Source organism: Onychomys torridus, chromosome 20, assembly GCF_903995425.1.
Source record: "Onychomys torridus chromosome 20, mOncTor1.1, whole genome shotgun sequence".
Classification (NCBI taxonomy): domain Eukaryota; kingdom Metazoa; phylum Chordata; class Mammalia; order Rodentia; family Cricetidae; genus Onychomys; species Onychomys torridus.
Genome location: NC_050462.1, coordinates 1,897,027 through 1,923,476, shown reverse-complemented (window position 1 = coordinate 1,923,476; position 26,450 = coordinate 1,897,027). Strand labels below are relative to the sequence as shown.

The following is a 26,450-nucleotide window of genomic DNA, read 5'->3' as shown; positions in this document are numbered from 1 at the left end:
ATTAACCCTTCTCACTTACTAGATTATGAATATTTGTGGATAGTATTATGAACCTCATGTTTTTGTATCACTGTGCATCTACTAACAGCAACCTTCTCTCAAAATAGATAGATATTATAGTAGTGAGTTGGGGTAGGGTTCAGGTGTTAAAAGTAACTCCAAACCAAGACAGAAAGATGATAGTTGAAATAGAAAGGTGAGAACAGTGGTTCTTTTTCCTGTTTGTTTAACAACACCATGAGACTTCCTAAGATGAGATGATGAGAGTGTCTTTCCTGTCTACATGGATTTATACCTATGACAATCAAAGCTATGGAGAGGTTGATAAAGAGGGAACATGTCAAACTTAACTAGTACACTTATGTCACTAATAAGTACAGTTTTAAAATATCAGCTGGACTTTGAAGTCTTGGTGGCATGACAGTGGACAAAGAACACAAGCTCACCTCTGGACTCAGCAGCCTTTCAGGACAGCGCTGTGTGGTCTAACCTGCAGTGATGGGAGTGTTCTGCTCTGTGGGGTAGTGACTGCTGGCCACTGGAGATGGGACGTGTGGCTCCATTTAGCTTTTGGTTACCATACTATATCATGCGTTTCTGCAATGTTTTTTTCTTTCCACTTAGCTTATTCCTCACAGTTACTTCTTCTCAGTGAGGATGTAGCTTGTGGGAAAAGCAAACAAATAAGAAACTTTTAACCAAGGAACATAGAAGAAACAAAGTAGAGACACATTGAGATCTGCCCAGCTGAGAGGAACAGAATCTGGATGGAATTAGCTGGACAATGAGATTGAACTTTCCAGAGTAGGCATCCCTTTTGGACTTATTCTGGGGATGCTGTTTCCTCAGTGCACAGTAAGCAGTCTTCTTCACTGCTCCAAAATTTTCCCAGATGTCTGTCCTATGTGAACTTCATTTCTGCATAGTTCACTGAGGAAGTCTGTGTAGTCCCACTCCATGAAACCATTGTTTGTTTCAAATTAGCCTAGTATTCTCTACAGTCATGAGTTAATGCCATATGATTTAGCATCTATCTGTTCCATTTTCTTATTTTAGAAACTGTTAGATTTAAAACAGGACATTATGGTTTCTCGTAGGTGATCACATTATCCTCTAGAAAAGTACTCATTTTTGCTCCGTTTGCTTGTTTGTTTTCTGTGTCAGGGTCTTGTGGTGCTACGGTCATCTCTCAGATGATCTGTTTACTCGTGTATAGCACCACACCACACCACACCACACCACACCACACCACCACACCACACCACATCACCACACCACACCACACCACACCACCACACCACATCACCACACCACACCACCACACCACACCACCACACCACATCACCACACCACATCACCACACCACACCATATCACCACACCACACCATATCACCACACCACACCATATCACCACACCACATCACCACACCACACCACACCACACCACCACACCACACACACCCCAGATTCTTAAATTATTCATATGTCCAAAATTGCCAAGTAGAATGTTTCCATTTTTCCTCAATAAAAGATTTTCAAGATTTTTCAGAGTGGCTTTTCTATAAGAAAATTTTCATTTTATCAGGTTTGAACAATAAAACCAGTTCACTTAATTGCTTTGATATTTATTTGCATAATTTTATGATTACAGGGTAATTTTTTACTACATTATTTAGTGAAGATTAGTGATTTCATTCAGGACTTGCTTAAAATATTGGAGGTCAAAATATAATCAAAAACACTTGAAGTGTGGTTTCTGAGAATACAGAGTCACCAGTAAAAGGATAAGTTGGCATTTTTCACTTGTAGAATAATGTAACGTCACAGTATTTTATACCTTTTAATTATATATCTTAAGATCTATAATATTTTCTCTCTAGATTTTTGCTTCAGTGTCTTGAGGATCTTGATTCCAATCTACGAAAATTAAATTCTCGTCTATTTGTGATTCGTGGACAGCCAGCTGATGTGTTTCCCAGGCTTTTTAAGGTAATTTGAAAAATATATGCATAAATAATAATCTTTGCCAGAGAAAATAAAATATTTGGTAAATAAGGCCTCTTTTAGCGAAAGCATAGGAAGTAGTATTTTTTAACTTTTTACTGATTCTTTGTGAATTTCACGTCACACATCCCATTCATCTCCCCGTCCCTTTGTATCCACCCTCTGCCCTTGCAGCCTCAAAAGAAAAGAAAAGAAAAGTTAAAAGAAAAAAATCTTGGTATGGAAGCTGGAGTGTGACACAGTGAGTCACACAGCACACCCTTTAGTCCACACATCTTTACTCCCAAGTGTTCATTGCAGAATCATTGGTCTGGTTCCAGGCCTCTGGTTTCTGCTACAGTATCAATACTGAGTCCTCAATAGAACTCTTCCTGTTGTCCTGTGTCATGGAGATCCTACAGCCTTGGGGCTGCGACTGGCCCCTTCATGTGCTCCAGCAGTTCACGGATGGGGTGGGTGTTGGGTGGGCCAACTCATAGCTCTGGTTCTGGGCCTCGGTGGTAGCTGGCTTGGTCCGCCTGCCAGCTCTCCCTCATTGTCACCATCAGGGTGAGCTCTCCAGCACTGCCCCTGCTAGCTCATCCAATACGGCAGACAGCAAGGAGCAGGACCAGTTCTCCAGCTCTCACCTGCACCCATACCACCAGGGCAAGCTCTAACGTGTTGCCAGGCGAGGTTCAGGGCCTGCTCTGCCAAGTGCTGCAGCCAGTGACGGGCAAGGCCAGGACTCCTGCCTGCCAAGGGGGTGGGGCTTGCCACAGCATGGCAGACTCATAGCGGGTCAGCTCTTCCATGCTCACATTCTTGACGCTGGCTCACTAGTGCCTCTGTCAACAGGATCAGCTGCTTTGTGCTGCCCAGAGGAAATAGTATTTTGAATTTAAGAAAATCTTGTGTCGCCAGTTGTGGTGGCGCATGCCATAGGATTTGCTGAAAGAGGGAGAGGCAGGAGGATCATGAGTTTGAGGCCAGCCTAATATTTAAAAAAAAAAAAATCTTGGACCGAACCCAGGGCCTTATGCTTGCTAGGCAAGCGCTCTACCACTGAGCTAAATCCCCAACCCGTGACTTTTCTTTAGTGACAGTGCTAATAGTAAAATTAGATATTAGAAAGGCTTAAAATGAAAAGTTCCTTCTTTGACCTCAAACTATTGTTCTCTCCCCGCAGAGCAGCAGCTATTTACATTTCTTGTGTATGCAAATAGAACAAGAATTTATGTGTGTTTAGACACCCATGTGTTTGTGCCCATGCTAATTGTTCTCTGCTTTAGCAGTCAAATGAGAACATATTTTATGCAGTCTTCTGTTCCGTGATTTATTCATATGTTGGAGGATATTTCCTATTATTTCCTGAGTCTTTTATATGGCTCTATAGTACTAACATGTATAGGTGTATTACAATTTTTTTTTTTTGCTGGTTTTCTACTGAATGCTTAGTTATTCTTCCCTTAGGCCTCTTGCTAATACTTAAGGTATTGCCAGTGAACCTCCTTGTCCACATTTATGTTCCTTTGTGAGATATTTTTTTTTTTTAAGAGAGCAGAGATGGTTCATCTCCATTGTCAATCTGATGATATTTAGAATCACCTGGGAGATGGGCCTCTGAATATAACAGAGGGGAAATTGCCTTGACTGTGTGAATTGAGGTGGCAAGACCCATCCATCCATTGTGGGGACACCATTCCTTGGCTGGGGTCCTGGATTATGATTGGAGAAGGGGAGCTTAGCAGGAGCATAATCATCCCTCTCTGCATCCTGACTGTGTATGATATGATGATTAAACTCTTCAGGGACTGTGCGCAGTCAACCCTTCCTCCCCTAAGGTATTTTTATCACTGCAACAGGAAAAGTAAGGCAAGGGCTTCCTAGTCAAAGGAGTGTGACACTGACATTTTACCAGGAATATAGAATTATAGTGGGGGTTGTTTTGATTTGATTTAAAAGAATCTGACTGATCTTACTCCAGTGAAGACTTCTCAAATGGAGAGCTTGGTCTAAGTACAATTCACGAATTGCCTGAGATCATCCAGTTAGCTCATGTAAGCATCTCAGACACGATTTTCCCAGCGGTCCTTTTGTGTTCTCCCTTCCTGCTTAGCTGCACAGACGCGTCCTAGCTAGATGTCTGCTTATGCCGCAGCTTTTCCCTGGATGTTCAAGACAGGGTTTCTCTGTGTAGCCCTAGCTGTCCTGGAACTCATTCTGTAGAGCAGGCTGGCCTCGAACTCAGATCCATCTGCCTCTGCCTCCCCAGTGCTGGGATTAAAGGTTTCTGCCACCATGCCAAGCAAAAATAGCAATATTTCTAATGCAAAAGAGGTATTGCTTTCCCTGAATGAGAAGGTGCTAGGAAACAAATCAGTTTTTCCTAACTTTCCTTTTTGGTTAGTATGAAAGAAACATTTAACACTTACCTAATGTAACAGTCTTAGCTAGTAGACACTGTTTATTACTGTAGAATTCTCATTTAACCTAGGTATGTGGAAGAGTTTTGACAAGGAAGAAGACTGGAGATAATGATAATGCCTCATCCACAGCTCATAAAAGTGGCAGTATGTGGAGAAAAGTGCATCAGTCTATCTCTAAGTCTATGTGATATGAGTAAAATGTCTTCAAAGATTTGGGTTATTACAAATACCAAGGTTTTTATTTTGTTTTTAACAAACTTTCTCAGGTCAGCAGCTTTTTTTGTACCGTGTTGGATTTTCACACTGGGACTGGAGAGAGGGTGCAGTGATTAAGATACTTACTGCTCTCCAGAGGACCTGGATTTGGTTTCTAGTACCCACATAACAGCTCATAATCATCTGTAACTCCAGTTCCAGAGGAATCCAGTGCCCTCTTCTGGCCTCTGAGGACATGGCATGCATTGTGAAGAACTAACATGCAGGCAAAATACTCATACACATAAAATAAAAATAAATTTAAATTGGTAATTTTTAAATTTTCTTCTGTGTAGAATAGCATTTTATTGTATCAAGCTACCTTGCACAGACTCAGTGAGATGCTCTGCAGGGAGAGGCCCTTGTCACCAAGTCTGACAACTGGAGTTTGGTCTCTGGCCCCACATGGTGAAAGGAGAAAACTGACTCCTGCTGCTGTCCTCTGACCTCTATGGCATTAGGACATGCACTCCCTCACGCGATACTAAAATGCATTTATTAATACATAATAATTAAATAATTAATAATGTAATATAGGTACATGAATACACACACATAGAGAAAGAGCCTTATTTATTCTGATTTTTTCTTCAGTTACATGAAGAAATCTGTACTAAAGTCCAAGTTATGAAGAACTCCTTTGGATTTATTCACAATGTCATCAGTCAGATTTTTGTAACTGGTATTTGTAGAACAAGAAGTCCAGGAATTACAGAATAGACATGCATTTCTGATGCACAGAAAACGTTCACCAAAATGGACCACACTCACTCATAAAATAGATATCAGAAAAGTACAAACAGTTGGAGTCTCACAAGTTTCATTCTCTGACTTCAACAGAATTAAATTTAAAATAAGTAGCAAGAGAATACCAAATATGTATACCCCCAGCAATACTCGGAAACTTCATAGTTTTCAGTATTACTGAAGAAAGGAAGGAGACAAAGAACTAACTTTTCACCTTAAAGATGGAAAAGGAATAAATTAAGCCAGTCATGAAGTAGAGGGAAGGAGACTGTAAAGGACGAGATGAGTGAAACAGAGATGCCCTGGAAGCATCGATGCAGTTACTGCGCCTGCGCAACGTCCCCTCTGTGCCCTGCACGGTGACGAGAGCTGGACACTGTAAGCGTTGTCCTGTGCTGGCTGCCATGACATTAGGCTTTTTCAGTAGCCGTTGCTTGTTGTTCTTTGCAAGGGTATTTCAGAGAATGAGTTTCCTAGGAATTAGTACATTCGATGTTCAGGGAATGTTCTTCTCCCTGGCTTTTCAGTTTTTCTTATAGAGAAATGTTCACTGATTCATTCCCAGGGAGGAAATGAGTGACATATTGATGAGTTTAGGAGAAAAAGCTGGGTGAGTATGGCTCAAACAGTTCCTTTTCTCTTCCACATGTATTTTATCCCCTTCTTCTGTATACTGTCTTAGAGCGACAGACAGCCCATAAGGGAGGCACTCCTTGTGATTGGCAGAGTAGGTAATGTTAAGTACTGCTGTCCAGTTCAGTAGTGAACTATCAGCAAGCTGATTTATCCTTAAACCTAGTAATATTTTCTCCAATTAGGCTTTACTAATCATGCTGCTTATATTTTTTACCTTTATCTCTCTGACTTATGTGCCTGAACTCAAAAAGCAAAAATAGCAGGGAGTATTATTTGTTGACTCACCTCAAACACTTAACATCTAAAATATTATTTCTCAAAAAATACATAAAACTAATTGCAACATACTTGTTAGGCAAAGGTCTTGGTAACTTGCCCAGTAAAGGGTTGCTGCTGTTAAATTACAAGGAGATCTAAGAAACCACACCGTTAGAACAGAATCAAGAGGACATTGGCCACACTGCTCAGAAGTGCACACCTGGAAGCCGTGATGCTTAGAGCTCACTGTGCTCCATGCTTTCTGCTCACCACCACATGATGCATGCTGCTGGAGGAGCTGTGTGTCTACAAAGTGAGCAGTCTCCTCTAGGCAAATCTCAGCATTCAGTCCTGTACACCTTAGCATGAAGCAAGTACATAAATATGTATACACTACGTTTTCTGCTCTCGTTTACATTTTATTTTTAAATTTCAAAAATAGCACATTTGTACTAGCAAATATGAACAAGACAGCAACATAAGTATTTTCTCTCCTCACTTCTTCTTGAAGATAAACAACTATTAACTGTTGTTACATTTCAGAACTTCAATAAATTATTTTTCTCCTAGTAGTTTCAAAGACTCCTTTAAAAGATAACTAATATATACAGCTGGCGATCACTCTAGGATAGTGCTGATGGGAATATGCATCAGAGTAGCTGAATATAAATATATAACTGTGCCCAGCTATCTAAGCTTTAAATGTGCTTATATGTAATCCATCTTTTTTCTCTCAAGGATTTATTTCTAAGAAAATAGGATAAATGCCCAAATATGCTTTAAATGTATGTACGGGCTAGAAAGATGGCTCATCAGACAGCTCACAATGGTCTATAACTCTAGCTCCCGAACATCTGATACCTTCTTCTAGCTTCCATGGCACCCACACACACAAGCACACACACACACACAAAAATAAAATAAAATAAAATTTAAAAAAAATTAAAATCTTTGTGAAAGGTAATCAGCTGCAAAATGTATAATGTACAATGTACCATTGGTAATACCTTTGGTCTATTACAATGTGGTATCATTTAGTCAGTTAAATAATAGTAGAATTATAGGATTTCTGTTCTTTTTAGAATAAATCAGAATAGATCTTAGAAATCAAAACTTGACTACCGTCCTGAGAAAAATCATTTAATTCTCTTAAGCTATAGTTTCCTGATTTATAGTAACTATGAAGAGATGTAGGTTAGTTATATAATAATAGTCAATAGTTGCTGTTTTTACTGCTGGTTCCAAGTTTTCTGATGTCAACTTTTTTTTTTTTTTTTTTTTTTTTTTTTTTCTTTTCCCTCAAGACAGGGATTCTCTGAGTCCCGGAACTCACTTTTTAGACCAGGTTGGCCTAGAACTTAGAAATCTGCCTGTCTCTTCCTCCCAAGTGCTGGGATTTAAGGCATGCACCACCTTTAAAATGTTCACTTCCAACATTTTTAATAGTCTGAAATAAGTCATTCTAAGTGAAACAGTTCATACCATATCAGCTAAAGTTTTTTAAAGAGCAGTTCTTAGAATAAGCAGGCGTAAGTTCACATGTTCTGTCTCCATGTACCTGATCATGCCCCTTTTTAGAAAAAAATAATCTTATCTGCAAAATGCCAAGTGGAGGTGGGTTTCATTCAGAATTAAATAAGGTAATGTAAGTAATTGAAAGAAATGCTACCTAAGCACTTCAGTAAAAAGAGTGCGTTTAAGTATGTTGCTAGATTACTTACACCTGGCCCAGTGCCTGAAATCTAGTTAGCATATATATGTCATTTGCATATTTTCACATTGACAGATTGTATATTTTCCACCTGCATATTTGAAATTTGGTTTATGTATAATTGTTTGATGTAGACTTTATAAGAAGAACATAAATGTTTGTCTTGTTTTAGGAATGGAACATTACTAAACTTTCCATTGAGTATGATTCTGAGCCTTTTGGGAAGGAACGAGATGCAGCTATCAAAAAGCTGGCCACGGAGGCTGGAGTGGAAGTCATCGTGCGCATCTCACACACGCTCTACGACCTGGACAAGTAAGGCTGTGCCTTCTAGTACAAGAAATACAGAATGACATTTACCATCTTAGACTTTTTTTTTTTTTCTGGAGCTGGGGACCCAACCCAGGGCCTTGCACTTGCTAGGCAAGCACTCTACCACTGAGCTAAATCCCCAACCCTCGACATTTTTAAGTATATAGTTGAATAAGATTATAAAATGGAAATAATAGAATCAGAATTGTAGAAGAATTAAATGGGTATATACCAAGCTCTTAGCATTTTACTTAGCTGCTATGATTTTTATTCACTCAGTTGTAATACCAAAATTGTAGCTTTAAGACATAAGATAAGAATATTTACCATTTCAGGTTTTTTTTTTTTTTTTTTTCAAACGGGAGATGCAGTTTATTTACACCAGCAGCCATGGGGGCAGAGGGAATACACAGTGTTTACAAAATTAGTTACCTGTACGGGATAGATTACATATGAAAAATAAAAATCTCAAGGCCACAGGACAGTGTGAGCTCCCCCCCCCCCAATGACCCCAGCATGCGGTAATGCCAGGCGGGTGGCCCCTGGGCATGGGGAGGGAAGGGGAGTGATACATGGAAGGAAAAGCCACCGGCCATGGAAATTGGTACCATTTCAGTTTTAAACTAAGAAATGCTGTTTGCACATTTTTATTCACTACTAACTCAGCCCGCTGTTGCCTTTCTGGGCTGTCAGTATTAGGAAATTTACAGCTTGTTTGACTCATGGCCATAACATGCTTTGATACACTGTGTGTGGCTATGTTATGTGTAGACTAGTTTCTCCTTGTATTTAGATGAGGTGAAAACTGAAGTAATAGGACTGCCCAGCTAGAGTCCTCTGAACCAGGGTCGCATGCCCTGTCTGTCGGTGTACTTATTCAAACAGCAAAGGTTCTATGGCCAAACTGAGCTTAGGAAGTAGCATGCACTAAGAGTTTAGGAAGTTCATAAGCTGTGTAAGTTACAGTAACTTCTGGCATACAATTTATGTACCTAGTAAATAATTTACCTTTTAAATTAGTTACACATTTTACCAATCACAAAACTAATTCTATAAGTAACAACAAACTAAATTTATTTCTGTTTGCAAGTGGATGAATAAAATTATGATTTGATTCAGACAAATGTCTTACCTTGGCCCTTTTGGTATTAAATGTGCCTTCTAGTTTACCAGTTTTCTTAATTTCAATGAGGATAATAAGGAGGCAAAATAGGATAATAGAACTTGTTTCTAAGTGGGAGACTTAGCTATATTGTAAAATTAGGTTTTATTGGGTGGATTGTGAATACATACTAAAGGCTATTATAATTATATGTTATGTTAAAAATGTTTTCTGTGAGTTTGCTAGTAGATAATTAGCAGACACTTTATAGTGTCGTTGTAGGATCATTGCATTCAGCAAAATTCATTTTAGTCCAATTGTAATCTCAAGATACTAAACCAAAACAAACTTTACTTACGGCAAGGAGACTAGCTTTCCTGATGGTTGGTTTCTTTCTGTAAACACAGTCGATAATAAATATATAAGGTATAGAGAAAAATACATAATGTTTGGGATAAAAAAAATACTTGATTAGCAATTTTATCAGTTATGTGATCTTGGCAAATTTATTTAACCATCTGTAAATTACAAAACTGGATTTAACCTGTAATTGTAAACAAATAGCTGGAATGAAAAGGCATAATTATTCTGAAACAGTGTCTAGACTTAATGCAGACCTTTGGAAATGCTGCTGGCTGCTCTTTTCCTAGAAGTATGACTGGATTGAGGTATCTAGTGGTCAGCAATAACTACATAATGTACTTAAATGTAAATGATTTGGAATTTGGGGTGCATATATCCTTAGTATTTTACTTTTTATTCATGAGGGTGACATTCCAAAAGCCCTGGGGGATGCCCAAAACCACCAATTACTTAGAACCCTGTGTACACTGCACTGTCTTTCTAAATATCACATCATGATAAAGTTTGGTTTGTAAATTATAATTGTAGGAAGTTAACAATATTATTGAACAGTTAAATCAGTATGCTACAATAAGTTCCATGAGTCTAGACATGATATTTTTGCAGCACAAGTGTACACAGGTAACTGAAACCACAGAAAACCAAAGCTCAGATGGGTTGCTCCTGTGTGACAGATGAACCTGTGCTGAAGTCTTTAACAAGGGCACACACAGGAGCAAACAGCAATGCAGTCCTAGTGAAGACTGGGAAAGGAAATGGGGGACAGGAGGAGCAGACACCAGGATGAGAATGTCTGGAGATGGAAGGCACACGCGAGGCTGTAGTTAACGAGGTACTGATTCAGACTTGGAAGTTGCGCTACACAAGTAGATTTTAACTTTTCAAGCCACAAAACAATACCAGACTCCAGATGTGCTAGTTTGCTTTTCAGTGTGACTGTTATCTGTATGTTTTCTGTAGCATCATGGTGTAAACCTCAAATACACACAGCAAATTTTATTTCTACTGATTACTTCTTGCTTAGTTAAGTTTTATTGATGCCTCTAAGATTCCTTGAACTAGTTCAGTTTGGTTTTTTTTGTAAAGATTTATTTATTTGTGTATACAGTGTTCTGTCTGCATGTATGCCTGCACACCAGAAGAAGGCACCAGATCTCATCATAGATGGTTGTGAGCCACCATGTTGCTGGGAATGGAACTCAGGACCGCTGGAAGAACAGGCAGTGCTCTTAACCTCCGAGCATCTCTCCAGCCCTGAAGTAGTTCAATTTTCACTTCTCCATTTATGTCTGTTTTGATAGACATAGCCTGCAGCTGGTTGAACCACTGTTATTTTTTATTCGTAGTCCTAAGTACTTGATATCAATGTTTTGATATTGGCATACTGTATCATTTGACACATAATAGATATCTAAGAATTCAAGAAAATGATTTTTAGATTCATTAACTATTTTGAACACATTTTTCTGGTCATATCAGGAGCTAACATTCAAAAGGTCTTAATACATTTTCTAATATTAAGCCTTTGTGAGCTTATCAAAGTATACTGTCATTTACTAACTGTGCTTTGCTCGCTCTTGTAATAGGATCATAGAACTCAACGGTGGACAACCACCTCTAACTTACAAAAGGTTTCAGACTCTCGTCAGCAAAATGGAGCCCCTGGAGATGCCAGCAGAGACCATCACTGCGGAAGTGATAGGAAAGTGCGTGACCCCTTTGTCTGATGACCATGATGAGAAATACGGAGTCCCTTCCCTGGAAGAGCTAGGTGGGTACAAATCTTTATAAATATGGTGCTTAGGGGTTAATAATCCACCCAGAGTATATGGGTAGCACAAAGTGGACCCGATGGGTGGGTCAGGGAAGCTTTAGGGGGTGGGTAAAGAGAGTGAGAATGATCAAAATACATTGTATGACGCTCTCAAATAATTTAAAAATATATTTTAAAAGAGTTAATAATCATAAGTCACTTGGAAAATTTTTTACTTCTAATATATTTTTATTGGACGAAAAGTAAAGAGGAAAATAAAGGAAAAACCTCATAATCTAAATATTTTGTATATTCTGTAACGTGTGACCTGCTGTCGTATGAAGGTGTGAATCCTGAATTGTGGTCTCTGAGGCAGGAGTCTCATGTTGGGTGAGACTGGTGTAGGCCAGTGTGGGCCAGTGTGGGCCTGTGTGGGCCTGTGAAGTCCTGTAGTTCTGTGTAGGCCTGTGTAGGCCAATGTAGGCCAGTGTGGGCCTGTGTGGGCCTGTGTGGGCCTGTGTAGGTCTGTGTAGGCCAGTGTGGGCCTGTGTAGGCCTGTGTGGGCCTGTGTGGGCCAGTGTGGGCCTGTGTAGGCCAGTGTGGGCCTATGTGGGCCTGTGTAGGCCTGTGTGGGCCTGTGTGGACCTGTGTAGGCCAGTGCAGTCTTGTAGTTCTGTGCAGTCCTGTGTAGGCCAGTATAAGCCTGTAGAGATGTATTTTGCTCTTATTTTTTTCAGAGATTTTTTTTCCCCAAGATACTGTGGTCAGATACAAAATGATTTCTATATTATGATTGTGATAGTAATGATGATGGTTCTCTTCTCTCTTTTTCCTCAGGCTTTGATACAGATGGCTTGTCCTCTGCAGTGTGGCCAGGAGGAGAAACTGAAGCACTCACCCGTCTGGAAAGGCATTTGGAAAGAAAGGTACAGTGCAGATATGTACCCTGCCCATACCGTCAGAAATGATGTCAGTCTTGTTTACATGACATCAGGCACGTCCAGGGCGCCTTACCCATGGGCTGTAAAACACAGCATAGACGCAGAAAAAAGACTGACAGAAATGCTTAAAACAGCCTGAATCCAACAGCTGTGAAATCACCGTCGGTCATCATCGAAATGCCGCTTTCCTTCCTCTTGATTATGTCCCCTGTTGCATGGCGTTGCTTCTGTTCTTCCCACCTATATCAGCTGACCATAACTGGAGCTAGAGCAGGATTGCACCTATAGTAATGTTCCCCTGTCCAAGACCCCAGTGACTCCTGAAACCAGATAGAAATACAAACCCCTTTATTACCGTGTTTGTCCTTTATGGCTAGGTCATGATACAATTTCACTTATTTTTGTTATTATTACTGTTAACACTTACTGACTATACAAATTAACAAGACTCACATGTATTGTTCATGTTTATAAACCCCTTTTACTGATGACCCTCACACATACACTCTCAGATCACTTTTAATAAAGCTTGTTTGTAAGTTAGACACATCAGGATTAATGCAATCACTAATGGTAAAAATAGAATAGTTATGATGTATATTGTAATAAGTTGTGTAGAACCCATAAGTTATTTGTGGGATTTTCCTTTTACTATTTCCAACTGCCAGATGCTGTAAGCATCTGAAATCTTGGGAAAGGCAACAGTGGATAAGGGCACAGTTGTATTCCACTTTTACCTCCGTGTTCAAAGAGACACATGGAAGGTTCTTCATGCCTGATGCTGGGAATCTGAAGGTCATTTAATCCATGTGAGAGCATGTTGCACAGGAATGGCTTCAACAAAAGAAAACTACTCACCTTTTAAGTCCCTTTCTAAACTTACTAATCAGAACTTTGTAGCTGGGATAATAACATACTCCTCAAGGTCCGTGACTTTTCAAGTTCTGTTTTGAACTTGGTGTGTATGTGATGGGGGAGGGCCAGCATACACATACCACAGGGTAGGTTCTCTCCTTCCATGCAGGGCTGGGGGTTTGAGCTCATGTCTTCAGGCTTGGTGGCAGATACTTTTACAAACTGCAGGGCTGTCTCACTAGCATAATTCTGGACACTCTTAACATGATTGAAGAAGTTAATGTGATCGTCTCTGTGTTTCCAGGCCTGGGTGGCAAACTTTGAAAGACCTCGAATGAATGCCAATTCCCTGCTTGCGAGCCCAACTGGACTCAGTCCTTATCTCCGATTTGGTTGTTTATCATGTCGGCTATTTTATTTCAAACTCACAGATCTCTACAAGAAGGTATTATCTGAAGTGAGAGTATCTTTTTTGAAATACTTTTAATATTTTTTTCTAATAATACTTCTATGCTTTTTAATCGCAGGTAAAGAAAAATAGTTCTCCTCCTCTTTCTCTTTATGGGCAACTTCTATGGCGTGAATTTTTCTATACAGCAGCGACAAACAACCCACGCTTTGATAAAATGGAAGGGAACCCCATCTGTGTTCAGATTCCGTGGGATAAGAACCCCGAGGCTCTGGCCAAATGGGCAGAAGGCCGGACAGGCTTTCCATGGATCGATGCCATCATGACGCAGCTGCGGCAGGAGGGCTGGATTCACCATTTAGCCAGACATGCGGTTGCGTGTTTCCTGACACGCGGTGACCTGTGGATCAGTTGGGAAGAAGGGATGAAGGTGAGTGTTCTGACTAAGGTAGCTATGACAGAAGCATATGGAAGTCTGCCCTATACCTAGATGTGCTAGTGCCTGTCTGAAATGTGAGCAGGCTGGGAGGCCCAGGAAAGAGAAGTCCGTCTTGGGCTGCAGGCTGAGATGGGGAAGAGGTTGGTGGGGTGGGATGTGGGATGGGGCACTTGTCTGTTTTGTAGTTTGGCCTTTCAGTGGATAAAGCATATGATGCCCACAATGGAGACACAGTTTTTGAGAGCAAGGTGTTAAACTCAGACAGGAGCTAGTTAAATTGTTTAACCAAAAGTCTTTTCTATGGTTAAGCCAGCCTCTCATTAAGAAAACTATTACTGCTCAACACTTGCACACTGGCCTTGCACTCTGGCTTTGTGTGGTAGTGCAGGTCTGTAATCCCATGCAGCATGATAGACATGAGAAGATCTGGAACCCAAGGCCAGTCTGGGCTACATGGTAGGCCTATCTTTAAGAGTAAGAAAAGTAATTTATTGGATAGGTGTATTTATAGATGAGAGTTCCTGTCATATTCCTATGACATGAAGCTTAAGCTCTGAGCCATCTTACCTCATTTTACCATTTTAGTAAGCCTTTAATACAGACATTGGAGCACACTACATTTTCTAACATCACCATATAGTTATATGTAAGACTTACAAATGGTTACCTGTCACTACCTCGTAAAATTTGCCAATTCTAAGACTATTTCTTTATAAAAAACAAGAATTTAGAATTAACATTTGTGTGTGTGTGTGTGTGTGTGTGTGTACTGGCATGCAGGTGCATGCATGCACATGCTTGCATACACTCATGTGCATCACAATGGATGTGTGGAGGTCAGAGGACAACTTGTAAGAAAGAGTTGGTTCATTCCAACATGTGGGTTTGGGAATTGTACTCAGTTATCAGGCTTGGCAGCAAGCACCCTTACCCAGTGAGCCATCTCACCTCCTTAAGGACTATTTATTCATTTATTCATTCATTCATTCATTCATTCATTCATTTATTTGTTTTGGTTTTTCGAGACAGGGTTTCTCTGTGTAGCTTTGCGCCTTTCCTGGAACTCGCTCTGTAGCCCAGGCTGGCCTCAAACTCACAGAGATCCACCTGCCTCTGCCTCCCAAGTGCTGGGATTACAGGTGTGTGCCACCACCGCCTGGTAAAGACTATTTCTAATCCTGTTTTTTGTTGTTTAATTGTTGAGGATTTTTTTTTTCATTTCATATATCTCCTAGTACCTATTTAACAAGTTTACTAATACATTATTTAGTTATATTTTCTCTTGGATCAGAAAATTTAAAATTTAAACTATAATGCATAGTACCTTATACTGGCATGGTCCCTTTGTCTGCAGTATACCAGGCTTCTAGACTCTTCTTTGTGGTTTACTTGGTAATATTTTTGCTTGCTTTCTTTTTTGTTTTGTTTTGGTTGTAGGGTTTTTTTTGTTTGTTTGTTTTTGTTTTTGTTTTTGAGACAGGATTTCTCTATGTAGCTCTGGCTGTCTTGGAACGCATTCTGTAGACCAGACCAGGCTGGCCTTGAACTAACAGAGATCCGCCTGCCTCTGCCTCCCAAGTGCTGGGATTAAAGGCGTGTACCACCACTGCCTGGCTGTTTTTGCTTTCTTAAAAGTGGGTTACTACCCAATGGTGGTGGCGCATGCCGTTAATCCCAACACTCGGAAGGTAGAGGCATATGGATCTCTGAGTTTGAGGCCAGCCTGGTCTACAAAGGCTGGTCCAGGACAACCAGAGCTGTTACACAAAAAAACACTGTCTTGAAAAACAAAAATCAAAAAACAAAACCATTTAATTTACTAATATCTTCCACTTCTTTAAAAGTCAGTGATCTGAGTCATTTTTATTCTCCCTACAATTGCACTTCCAAGATGTTTGTCTTAGCTACTTTTCTATTCTCACGACAAAACACCGTGACTAGGGAACTTTCAAAGAAAGCGTTTTATTGGGGTGACAGTTTCTGAAGATGGTAGAATCTATGACCATCACGGCATGGAGCAGAGCAGCAGGTAGTAGGTAAGAGCTCATATCTGATCCACAAGTCCAAAGCAGAGAGAGAGAGAGATCACACACATGGGACATGGAGTGGCTTTTGAAACCTACGCCCACTGCCAGTGACACACTGTCTCCAAGGCCATACTTCCTAATTCTTCCCAAATAGTTCCACCAACTACACACGCGCACACGCGCACACACACACGCCATGCTTGCCTGTGGGGGCCATTCCCATTCAAACCTCCACAGTTATGGAAGTAAATCCTATCCAGAAAACTGTATTTCCAGTGTATTCTTTACCTGCAGTTGCTGATTAGAACAGAACATAATACTTTGGAATGTTTAGTTTTACAGTTCTATTCAGATTCCCTTGTCTTGACTGTCGATCTGCAGTGACCTTAAGAATGCTGCTTTGGGTAAACAGGTGTGTGAATTAACTGGTCACTGTTACTTCTTAAGGTCTTTGAAGAGCTGCTGCTTGACGCCGACTGGAGCATAAACGCCGGGAGCTGGATGTGGCTGTCCTGTAGCTCCTTCTTCCAGCAGTTCTTCCACTGCTACTGCCCTGTCGGCTTTGGGCGGAGGACAGACCCCAATGGAGACTACATCAGGTACGGACTCCAGGGAAGAGCTTTCCTGCTTCAGCAGCACTTACGAGTAGTCTCTAGTCTTGCGGGGCGTGGTGGCACAAACTTTTAACACCAGCACCCAGGAGGCAGAGGCAGGTACACCTCTGAATTCAAGGTATTTTGTATTCTTGATGGGCAGCAGAGATGAGAAGAGTAAACACATCATTTAAGTGATACTGATTTGTTTTCTGTCACTCATAGTTCATATTTTGTTGTGATGTGCTTACGTTCAGTTCATTAAAAAATTCTCTTCTCCCAAAAGGCGTTATTTGCCTGTCCTGAGAGGCTTCCCTGCAAAATATATCTACGATCCTTGGAATGCACCAGAAGGTATCCAGAAGGTAGCCAAATGTTTAATAGGAGTTAATTACCCCAAACCAATGGTAAACCATGCTGAGGCAAGCCGTTTGAATATTGAAAGAATGAAGCAGATCTATCAGCAGCTTTCCCGGTACAGAGGGCTAGGTATGTCAGTCACCAGTTACTCTGGATCTGTCTCTTTGTCAGCTGAGTAGCTATTGTTGAATTTTGTTGTGGTCACAGTGTAATGGGAAAATGTTTCCATTTAGGTCTTCTTGCATCCGTCCCTTCTAATCCTAATGGGAATGGAGGGCTCATGGGCTATGCTCCTGGAGAAAACGTCCCAAGCTGTAGCACTGGTGGAAGTAAGTGGAAGCTTCTGTACTTGGTAATACACAGAAGTTAATGACACAGTACAGTGTTCAATGAACCTCATTGGAATAGGCAGTACTTTTTACAAAGCTGTCTTTAAAATCATAAATTGTTTGTGTACATGCATACAATGCATACAGGTTGTTTAGTTAGGGTTTCTATTGCTGTGAAGAGACACCATGACTACGGCAACTCTTACAAAGGAAAACACTTCATTGAGGCTAGCTCGCTTACAGATCAGAGGTTCAGTCCGTTATCATCATGACGGGACATGGCAGCATGCAGGCAGACATGGTGCTAGAGAGGTAGCTGCTGTATGTTGATATGCATGTAACAGGAAGTAGACTGAGGCACTAGGTGGTATCTTGAGCATATGTGAGACCTCAAAGCCCACCTCCACAGTGACACACTTCCTCCAACAAGATCACACCTACTCCAACAAGGCCACATCTCCTAATGGTGCCACTCCGTATGATACTTGCCAATTACCTTCCCACTACCACACAAGGGTACACATATACATCCCGTCTGTACATTGATAACATGTTAAAGATGCCAGAGTAGCTGGAGGATATACCTGCCTCATCCTTTTTTTTTTTGGTTTTTTGAGACAGGGTTTCTCTGTAGCTTTGGAGCCTGTCCTGGACTTGCTCTGTAGACCAGGCTGACCTTGAACTCACAGAGATCCACCTGCCTCTGCCTCCCGAGTGCTGGGATTACAGGCGTACGCCACCCCTGCCCGGCCTGCCTCATCCTTTTGCACATGAGTTTTTCTTACAAAGTCTTGTCTGGTTAGTTTCTTAGTTAATTTCTTCACCACTGCTGCTCTTGCAAAGGACCCAAGTCAGGTTGCCAGAGCATACACCAGATGTCTCAAAACTGCCTGTGTCTCTAGCTTCAGGGATCTAACACCTTCTTCTGTCGTCTTTAGATACCTGCATACATACTATGTACATAAAGACAGGCAGACACACAGACACACATAATTAAAATACTTATCTGTATTTTTTTTAAAGTCAGTGTGTATTGGAAATTTGAATCATCATATTAGTTTTCTAAGGTTACAACCAAAAAAAAAAAAAAAATCACACGAGGCTGAGTAACTAGATTCAAAACAAAGTATCATTCATTTCAGAATTTTTTTAAGGCACAGTTAGGCCTTTCTCCTGTCAGGTGTCCACCCCCCTTAAAAGACTTCCGTGCTTTGGGTCGCATTGCCAGTATGCCCAGCACCCATCCTTCCTCTAGCTGCTAGCGGATGAGCCACCCAAGGCTCCTTCCAGTGCCTGACTCTCAGTGTGTTTGGGTTGTGTTTACCTCAGAGCTACACGGGCGGCTCTCTTTGGCAGATTTCTTTTTTCCTTTTTTTTTTTTGGTTTTTCAAGACAGGGTTTCTCTGTGTAGCTTTGTGCCTTTCCTGGAACTTACTGTATAGACCAGTCTGGCCTCGAACTCACAAAGATCTGCCTGCCTCTGCCTCCCCGAGTGCTGGGATTAAAGGTGTGCGCCACCACCGCCCGGCTCTTTTTTCTTTTTTCTTTTTCTTTTTTTTTTTTTGGCCTTATTCTTTTTATTTTACATACCAACTACAGTTTCCCCTCCCTCCTCTCCTCCTGTTCCTTCCCCCCACCGCCTTATGTAAGGATTCTGTCCTTAATTACCTCATCAGCCTGGGAGGGCAGCCCAGCCTAAAAAGCGGGTAGGCCCTCCTCTGTGTCTCCTTTTTCTCCACTCTCTTCCCTCCATGCGATCTCTCTGTTTCTCTCTCCTTCTCCTCCTCCCTCTCCCTCTCCCTCTCTCCCCCACCTCTCTCTCAGTAAAGCTCTAGAAAGGTAACCATGGCTGTGACTTTCCTCCAGCACGCTCCCCTCTTGAGCACCACCAGCGCCGCCTTAACCTTCCCCCATCTACTCCTCAGAAAGGGTAAGGCCTCCTGTGGGAGTCAGCAAAGCATGCCATAGCAAGCCGAAGCGGAACAGTTGTTTTTAATGACTGGAAAACTCTTAATCTCTGAAATTCAAATGACAGTTTGTTTTGTTTTTACACTTTTTATGTTCAGGAAATTACTTTAAAATGTACCTTAGTTTTTACAAGTGAAATAACCACCATCTGTTTTCCAGTAGCAAATTGATTTAATTTTTCATGTAACTTTTTCTGTTAAAACTTTCTGTTCATCAGCATTATTATCCATGAGAGAAATGCGGATTGAAAGTGGTGTGAGGCAGTACCTGACACACACCCATGTAGAATAAACAGGCACCAGCGAACTGGGGCAAGGTGATCTGGACGCCTGCTACAGTAGAGAGGGATGCTCACACTGTGAGAAAGACTAAACAAACACAGAGGGAAAGTCTGCAAGCTGTGAGTGCAAAACGGCAGCAGTGCTTTGGAGAAGCAGCGGTTCGTGAAAAAAGCAAGCATGAATTTACTGTATAACCCCCAACCCCATCTCTAACTAGTTTCCCCAAAGAAAACGTGTGTTCCCCACCGCTAACAATTGATTGTTTATGGCAACTTTACTTGTAGTATGCCCATACAATGAAATCTTATTTATAAAAGAACAGTATGCTAATACATGTGTCCTGTGGATGGCCTCAAAAACACTGAGCCAGACAGGAAAAACAACATCATGCTAGTGTTTAGAGCAGTGGTTCTCAGCCCTCCTAATGCTGTGACCTTTAATACAGTTCCTCAGGTGTGGTGACCCCAACCATATCATTATTTTCATTGCTACTTCATAACTAATGTTGCTACTGTTGTGAATCATCATATAAATAGCTGTATTTTCCCATGGTTTTATGCAAACCGCCCCCCCTCCCCCAGTGTCATTTGGGCCAAGGGATTGTGACCCACAGGTTGAGAACCACTGCTTTACAGTAAAATGTAAGTTAATGTTCGCCTTGGGCACAGGAATGAAGTGAACTCAGTGGGTGTGGGGACCTTCCAGGTGTGAAGGGAAATGACAAAGCACTGCTTAAAACCAGTGACTCGGAGGCTTACCAGATCTCTGGTCCTGCTGCTAGCCAGGCCTCAGGGCTGGTGCAGCAGTGCTCAGTGTCCTTGCTTCCTAGTTTCTGACTCCACTTGCTTATTCTGGGGTTATTATCGCAGAGAAAACTTAGCATATCCTGGGGCAGACCTTGCACTTGCCGCTGAGCGACAGCATTTGCGTAGATCTGCCCCAGCTAGGCCGACGCCAGTAGACCTTCCATAGCACGAGCTCCAAGTGTGAGTTGTTGGAGGTAGCCCTGTAGGGAGTCAGAAGAGCCTTCTCCTGGGTGCTGGGTGTTTGTCCAGTGGCGTGCTCGTGCCTGTCAGACTCACGGTAGACTCGTGGTTGGTGGATGTTTCACTCGTGGAGTGTGCGTGCTTTCATTTCACTTCAGTGCGCTTTATCTGGAAAACTGATAGCAAATACAACTCTTTGCAAGCAGTTGTTTTTATGCGGTCAGGTGAAATTGACAGGGATGAGAAGTAATGGTTCTAATAACTGTTGTGCTGTTTAAAGTTCCAGAACCTTTGTTTCTTTTGAGAGAGGTTCCTTTTTCATTTTTTGGTTTTTGTCTTTGTTTTTCGAGACAGGCTTTCTCTGTGTAGTCCTGGCTGTCCAGGAACTCACTCTGTAGACCAGGCTGGCCTCGAACTCAGAGATCCTTCTGCCTCTGCCTCCTGAGTGCTGGGATTACAGACATGTACCCAGTTTTTATGAGATGCTGAAGATTAAACCCAGGGCTGCCTGCATGTTAGGCTAGTACTCTACCAACTGACCTATATCCTATTTTTATTTGAGACAGAGTCTGGCAGTTTGTGTTAGGCCAGCCTCAAATTTATTTTCCCTCCAGGATGCAGAAATTATGACATGATCAATAACTTGCAAGTTTGGTGTTTGGTTTTGCAAATGAGATCTCATAAGAAACTGGATTTGTTTAAAAATCAGAAGCTCTCCTCTCTCAGATGCCTAATGAACTGAGTTCAGTCCCTGGGACCCACTGAGTAAAGGAGAAAATCCCAAAAGTTGTCCTGTGATCACCACACAAGTGTACATGTGTGCACCTGTGCCCACACACACACACACACACACACACCACATCCCATCTAAACCTACACATTACACATACAAACACACACACCCTCAAAATAATTGTGATTAATGTAAAAACAAAAACTGGAAGCTTACACTACGTTCTCAGCCATTGTACTAGTTACTCATTTTGCTGTGATAAAATATCTTCACAAAGACGATGGAAGGGAGAAGGGAGTTATGTTAGCTCACAGTCAAGGACAGGATCTGCCATCGACAGAATTGATGGTGGCAGGAATGTAAGGCAGATGGTCACTGACATCCACAGTGGAGAAGCAAATGGTGGATGTTGCTGCTCAGCCTGCTGTATCCTTTTATTGATTTGGGACCCCAGCATATTGAAAGATGCTGCCCACAAGTATGCTCAGAGACTTATTCTCAGGTGCTTCTAGGTCCTGTCATAGTGACGGCATTATGCACCACAGCCATTTAGGTAACTGTGCGCTAGAAGGCCTGTTACGTGTTCCTTATCCATACTGCACATAGACCTATAATGAACAGTAGGCATAAACAATTCACTCTAGGGGGAAACAACTAAATAAGAATTTTCAGTGTAATTTAGAAAACTCGGAAAAGTATAAAAGAGAAAGGATGCCTTGTATGGTTCCAAAACATAGACCTTATTACAATTTCAGTGCATTTCCTTTCAGAATCTTCTTTTGAGAGTTTTGTACATGTATATAGTGTTTTAATCAAATCCGTCCCCTTCCCTTTCCTCCAGTCCCTCACCCTCACACACACTATTCCAACTTCCTGTGCTCTTTTTAAAACACTCACTGAGTCCACATGGTGCTGCCATGCTTAGGTAGAGTCTGAGCAGCCCTCAGGAGCCACACCCATACAGAAAGCCTCTCCCAGCAGCCATCAGTTGCAGTAGCCCCTCAAGCTCTCCTCAAGGAGGGAGTTCATAATGCCCTTCCACAGCTGGACAATTTCCAATATGTTTTATGTAGTTTTTGCCCAATGTGTTTAGTAGTTTTTTAAGTCAGAATTTTATGAGTGAAAACCCCATTCTGTGGTATTGATTGTATAACATAAAGGGAAAATGATCAAGTTTGCCCTTACAATACTTTCCCAAACAAAGATTTTTTTTTTCCAGTGCTGTTATCAACCCCACAGTCTGTATGCTCTGTAGTCTACCAATTGAGCCATGCCTTAGTCCAGAAATAAGCTGCTTTTGTTTCCAAGATAATGTCTTACTGGATAGCCCAGGTTGGCCTCAAGCTCCAGAGCAGCCTGTTTCAGCCTGCTGAATGTGAGTCTACAGACATGCATCATGGAAATGCTTTTTTAAAAATTTATTTTCAGGAGGGCAAGTTGGCACAGGAAGGTACCAGCTGCCAAGCCTGACCGCCTGAACTTGGTCCTTAGGACCCACATGATAGAAGGACAGAACTCCTACAGGTTGTAGACACACACACACACACACACACACACACACACACACACACACACACGAAGTGTAATAAAACATGGTTATTTTCGACAGGCGGTGGTAGTGCACACCTTTAATCTCAGCACTCAAGAGGCAGAGGCAGAGGCAGGAGGCTCTCAGTGAGTTCAAGGCCAGCCTGGTCTACAAAGTGAGTTCCAGGACAGCCAGGATTGTTACACAGTGAAACCCTGTGTTGAAAAACCATAAAAGAAAAAAAGAAAAAATGTTATTTCCATTTGTTTATATCTTACACGCTTTTGGCATTTTAAAGTATAGCTGTGCAGTGAAGACCCTGAAAGACATAGGTGTGTGTGTGTGTGTGTGTGTGTGTGTGTCTGTCTGTCTGTCTCTGTGGGGGTGGGGCCCAGCTGTGTTTACTCGGCATTTTGTTTTTGAGGTTATCACTTAGTATCTGATGAAGGAATAGGATTGATGAACTGGAGAAACGGAAGCCAAGGCTGTAATTATTTCCTCCTCAGAATCAGCACCGTGTCTTGATAACATTGTATTAGAGTTTATGTTCCGAGCCCTGTGGTGTAGACCTCTATCTTAAGAATAGCTGTGTCCCTCGTACCTGCAACAACTACACAAACACAGTGACGTCACCGGGGAGGCGTGAGGAAGAGCCCTAGTTGACATGTGCTTGTTATCAGGAGAACCGGTGCACACGCACACTCAGGAAGGCTCTCAGGGCCAGCCTGAGTGAGACACACACAATGCAACCCTGTCTCAGAAAGGAATGTATTTGCTGCCCTTTTATTATAATATGATATAGAACATGAACTTACCACATATCTATGTTTAGGTGGACATGTCAGTGACATTAAAAACACTCATGTAGATTCATGAAGGTGTAGATAGTGCTCTACAGTAATGCATGGCAACAAGTCCTAAACATGGTGACCCTGATCCCCATTACAGTTCACATGTTGTATGTTTTCAGTATAATTAGAAAATGGCCATTCTGTGAATGACAGAATCAAAAATCTAAAAGACTAAAGTGTCAAGAGGAATCCTTCTCTCCCCCCCCCCTTTTTGTGAGTTTTTGATGTTTCTGTTATTATTCTGTTCTGCTTTGTTTTTTGGTTTGGTTTGGTTTTCTGAGACAGGGTTTCTCTGTGTAGCTTTGCGCCTTTCCTGGAACTCACTTGGTAGCCCAAGCTGGCTTGAACTCACAGAGCTCCACCTGGCTCTGCCTCCCGAGTGCTGGGATTAAAGGTGTGTGCCACTACCTCCTGGCTTGCTTCTTTATTATAGTATAGAGATATCCTTTCCCAGAGATGGATGAAAGTTGTTTTCTATGATCCAAGGTAGCCAGTTTCCAAATATGAATACCTGAAAAAATGGAATTCTCTAGTCAAAGAAACATGATGAGCATCTTTTAGAAATGAGTAATGAGATCTGGTGCCCTCTTCTGGCCTGCAGTCATACATACTGTATATTATGTATATAATGTTCTGCCTGGTGTACGCCTGCAGGCCAGAAGAGGGCACCAGATCTCATTATTGATGATTGTGAGCCACCATTTGGTTGCTGGGAATTGAACTCAGGACTTCTGGAAGAACAGGCAGTGCTCTTAACCTCTGAGCCATCTCTCCAGCCCCAAAGGAAAAAAAAAGAAATAAGTAGTCTTTTTAGCATTCATTTCTTTACTAAACAGGGTTTTGTTCTATAGTCATAGCTGGCCTGGAACTTGTGTGACCTCAGACTTGTGACAGTCTCCCTGCTTTGACCTCTCCATGTGGGATTGCAAGTATACACCACTATGCCCAGCAAAACTAAATATAATCTTGAGCTGACCTACCCTATGGGCCATAAGCTTGTATTTTCTTTTTCTCTCTTTCTCTCTGGTATGTTTTGAGTTTTTTTGTTTGTTTCAGTTTTGGTTGGTTGGTTGGTTTTGGTTTTTGAGACAATTTCATATAGCCAAGTCTGGCTTTGAACTCACTATGTGGTAGACAAGGATGTCCTTGAACTTTTATGCCTCCTGCCCCTGCCCCTCATTTCTGGGGTTACAAATCACACCTGGCTTACATAGACTTCTCATAACCTGGGCACACTGACCAAAAAAAAAAAAAAAAAATGCTTTGTCAAGCTTTACTGTGCTAGGAAGTCAATTTCTTTTTGAAAGGGTTAATAAAATTGCTTAGGTAACTGTTCCATGTTTGTGTCTTTGTGATCTGATTTGTTAACTCTCCGTTAGAAGACTCTTATTCCCTCATTTTCAGTGAAGTGCACTTGTAAAGGGCTCGGACAGAAGGAAGAGGATCTTTTCTCACGGCTGCCCATGTGTGTTCACATGCCCAGGCACCATCCGGTAAAGGACTTAGGTTAGAAGATGAAAGCTGGAGAGACGGCTCAGGAGAACACACTGCACTTGCTGTAACCCGAGTTCAGTTCCCAGCTTCCACTCAGGGTGCTTTAGAACTGCCTGTAACTCTAGCTCCAGGGGATTCTGATGCCTCTGGCCTCTGTGGGTACTTGCACTCATACACACATCCCCACATACAAACATAACTAAAAATAAAATAAACCTTTAAAAATGTAATAGGGAGATGGCTCACTTGACAGAATGCCTGCTGTGCAAGGGCTCACACGTGTAAAACTAGGTGTGGTGATGCATGTCTGTAAGCCCGGCACTGGCAGGAAACAGGAGGCCCCTGGAGCCCACTGACCATTGAGTCTAGCTAATTGGTGGGCTCTGGACTCAGTGAGAGACCCTGTCTGAAAAATTAAGGTGGAGAGCAATAGAGAAAGACACCTAACAACCTCAGTTCTCCACACATACGAGCACATACATGATGTGTACTTACACAAAAATACATAACATGTAAATACTATACACAAAATAAAAATAAAATACAACCAGTAGTTTTGCCTTGAACTGTCAACAATCAGCCTGGACTTAAGTTTTGTTGATTTTGAGATTGTGATTTTTAGCACAGAGTTAAGATTGAGAAAAGTTAATTACAAATACTAAGGGGAAAAAAGTCCTTTATTATGTACTTCTTAAGTTTTTAAGTCCTTTTCTTTTGTTTGAAATACAGGCTGCCCTCAAGGAAGTGGGATTTTACATTACGCTCATGGAGATAGTCAGCAAACTCACCTGCAAAAGCAAGGTAAGGGCAGAGCGCTCGAGCACACTGAGCCCTCCTCCTGACCCACCTCACACGTGCCTTTGTAAATGTGCAGGAAGAAGCTCCATGGGCACTGGCCTTGGCAACGGGAAGCGCCCTAGTCAGGAAGAAGACACACAGAGTGTTGGTCCCAAAGTCCAGCGACAGAGCAGTAACTGAGATGGTAAATGCTTAGGTGTTTGTCTTCCCTGCGTTAGTATAGAATGAGCTGATCTATTCTCTACATGTATGCGGTTGTTATGAACACAGCTAATGACTGGACAGGAGAAGCCCCTGTACAGGACCCA

The 26,450-nt window shown here is 41.7% G+C and overlaps 1 protein-coding gene across 1 annotated transcript in view; it reads left to right on the top strand.

The window, feature by feature from the left end:
* Cry1 (cryptochrome circadian regulator 1) overlaps positions 1-26,450 on the top strand; it is a 57,937-nt gene that overhangs the window by 30,273 nt on the left and 1,214 nt on the right. Inside the window, exons 2-12 of the mRNA XM_036170017.1 lie at positions 1,882-1,990; positions 8,193-8,335; positions 11,384-11,568; positions 12,388-12,476; positions 13,651-13,791; positions 13,874-14,185; positions 16,669-16,820; positions 17,101-17,303; positions 17,408-17,503; positions 26,074-26,145; positions 26,219-26,326. Coding sequence (XP_036025910.1) covers positions 1,882-1,990; positions 8,193-8,335; positions 11,384-11,568; positions 12,388-12,476; positions 13,651-13,791; positions 13,874-14,185; positions 16,669-16,820; positions 17,101-17,303; positions 17,408-17,503; positions 26,074-26,145; positions 26,219-26,322 — 1,606 coding nt within the window. The 3' untranslated portion in view covers positions 26,323-26,326. The remainder of the gene's footprint in view (positions 1-1,881; positions 1,991-8,192; positions 8,336-11,383; positions 11,569-12,387; positions 12,477-13,650; positions 13,792-13,873; positions 14,186-16,668; positions 16,821-17,100; positions 17,304-17,407; positions 17,504-26,073; positions 26,146-26,218; positions 26,327-26,450) is intronic.